The sequence below is a fragment of the Echinops telfairi genome, unplaced genomic scaffold (genome assembly GCF_000313985.2).
Source record: "Echinops telfairi isolate 266 unplaced genomic scaffold, ASM31398v2 ScPeMD7_7469;HRSCAF=8507_1, whole genome shotgun sequence".
In the NCBI taxonomy this organism is placed as follows: Eukaryota; Metazoa; Chordata; class Mammalia; order Afrosoricida; family Tenrecidae; genus Echinops; species Echinops telfairi.
This window is the reverse complement of record NW_022111373.1, coordinates 7,349,444-7,350,906: the sequence shown is the minus strand read 5'-3', so window position 1 is coordinate 7,350,906 and position 1,463 is coordinate 7,349,444. Positions and strand designations below refer to the sequence as shown.

Below are 1,463 nucleotides of genomic sequence, written 5' to 3'. Positions count from 1 at the left end.
AGGTGGAGGTGGCCAGCAGTGTGGTGCAGGACAGGGCCCGGCCTTGGGTCCAGTGGATGCCTGTCAGGTCACTAACTGATTGTATCACCTCAGACAAGTGACCTTACCTAGAGTTCATGTGACAGAGCCATGCCTAGCACAGGGACCGGCCAAGGTCAGAGCTCCTAAGTACGGGCTGTTGCAGTGAACGATGCTGCAATCTGCAGGGGTGAGTGTTGTCAGGGTGCTGGTGGGAGGCACAGCTGTGCAGGGGCCACTGAGAACCATGAACACCTTCCAAGATTCTCAGCTCTGTTCCGGGCCAGCCAGCAGGGCCCCAGATTGGACATGTGATACAGAGCCGCGCTCCCCTCCTGCCCCCCACACGGAAGAGGAGGGGTCCTTTTCAGAGCCTCTGATCTGGAGACCTTGGCCACTCACCAACACCTCCCTGTTCTCAGGGCATGCGGCACACACAGTGGCCTGCTGGGGTCTCGCCCAATACACCTGAATGACCACGCTACCCCATTGGCACTTGGATGCATTCCATCAGTGGTGGCTTCGGGGGAAGTCAAAGCTGCCAGACGCTGCCCTCTCCCCACCATTCTCCTTTACTTAGGAAAGAGATGGGGCTAGCTGCTTCTCTATGAAGACAATACAGGGGCGAGGGTGGGCACAAGGGTTCCTTCAAGCAGCATTTGGGGGGCATTCTGAAGGGATGACATGCACGGAGCCATTTACTAACCATTCACCTGCAGGACGTGGGTCTGGAAGAGCTCCTCGTGGCCCAAGGCGTGGCAGGTATAATTGCCCATGTGGACGGTGGTCACCTTGGTGATGTATAGGGAGTCGTCCTCTCCGAAGTCCTGCATGGGATGGAGAACACAGTGAGACCGACTCCCAGCTCACAACTGAGTGGGCTGCAGGGGCAGCCTGGTCCCCACGGCTGGGAGAACGCTCCTTCCGTGCACCCCCTTGCTGTGGGCAGCTGGGCCGCGGAGGGGCACCATCTCTGCTCCACTCTGCCTGCCCAGCTCCTCTTTGCCACTTAAAGCTGTGTTCCCATGACACCTCCTCCATGAAGCCCTCGGGCACATACACCCCCCTTCATTTCAGCTACCTTCCTCACCTGGCTGCCTGCCTGTGTCCTCAGGTCCTGGCACCTGGCCAGAAGCTATTTCAGGAGGATAGGCCTTGTTTAGGTCTGGGGCTGGCAAACTTTTCCTTACAGGGCCAGATAAATATCGCCACCTTTGGGGGTCATAAGCTTTCTGTCAATGACTCGATGTTGCTACTATCGGGTGCAAACAGCCGTAGACCAGTTGGGAGTAGCTGTGTTCCAATGACAGTAAAACAAACAAACAAGAAACAAAGGTGGAGGGCTGAGATGGGACACACCAGCTGATAGTTTGCTGCTTCCGGCCTGAAATCATACCTGGATCCCAACATGGTTTCAAGCAGCTCTGAGAGCTCTTAGGCTACCC

General features: G+C 56.7%; 1 protein-coding gene across 1 annotated transcript in view; it reads right to left on the bottom strand.

Moving 5' to 3' along the window:
* The window catches only part of FSTL4 (follistatin like 4), a 142,693-nt gene that overhangs the window by 48,612 nt on the left and 92,618 nt on the right, over nt 1-1,463 (bottom strand). Inside the window, exon 5 of the mRNA XM_004696992.2 lies at nt 725-845. Coding sequence (XP_004697049.1) covers nt 725-845 — 121 coding nt within the window. The remainder of the gene's footprint in view (nt 1-724; nt 846-1,463) is intronic.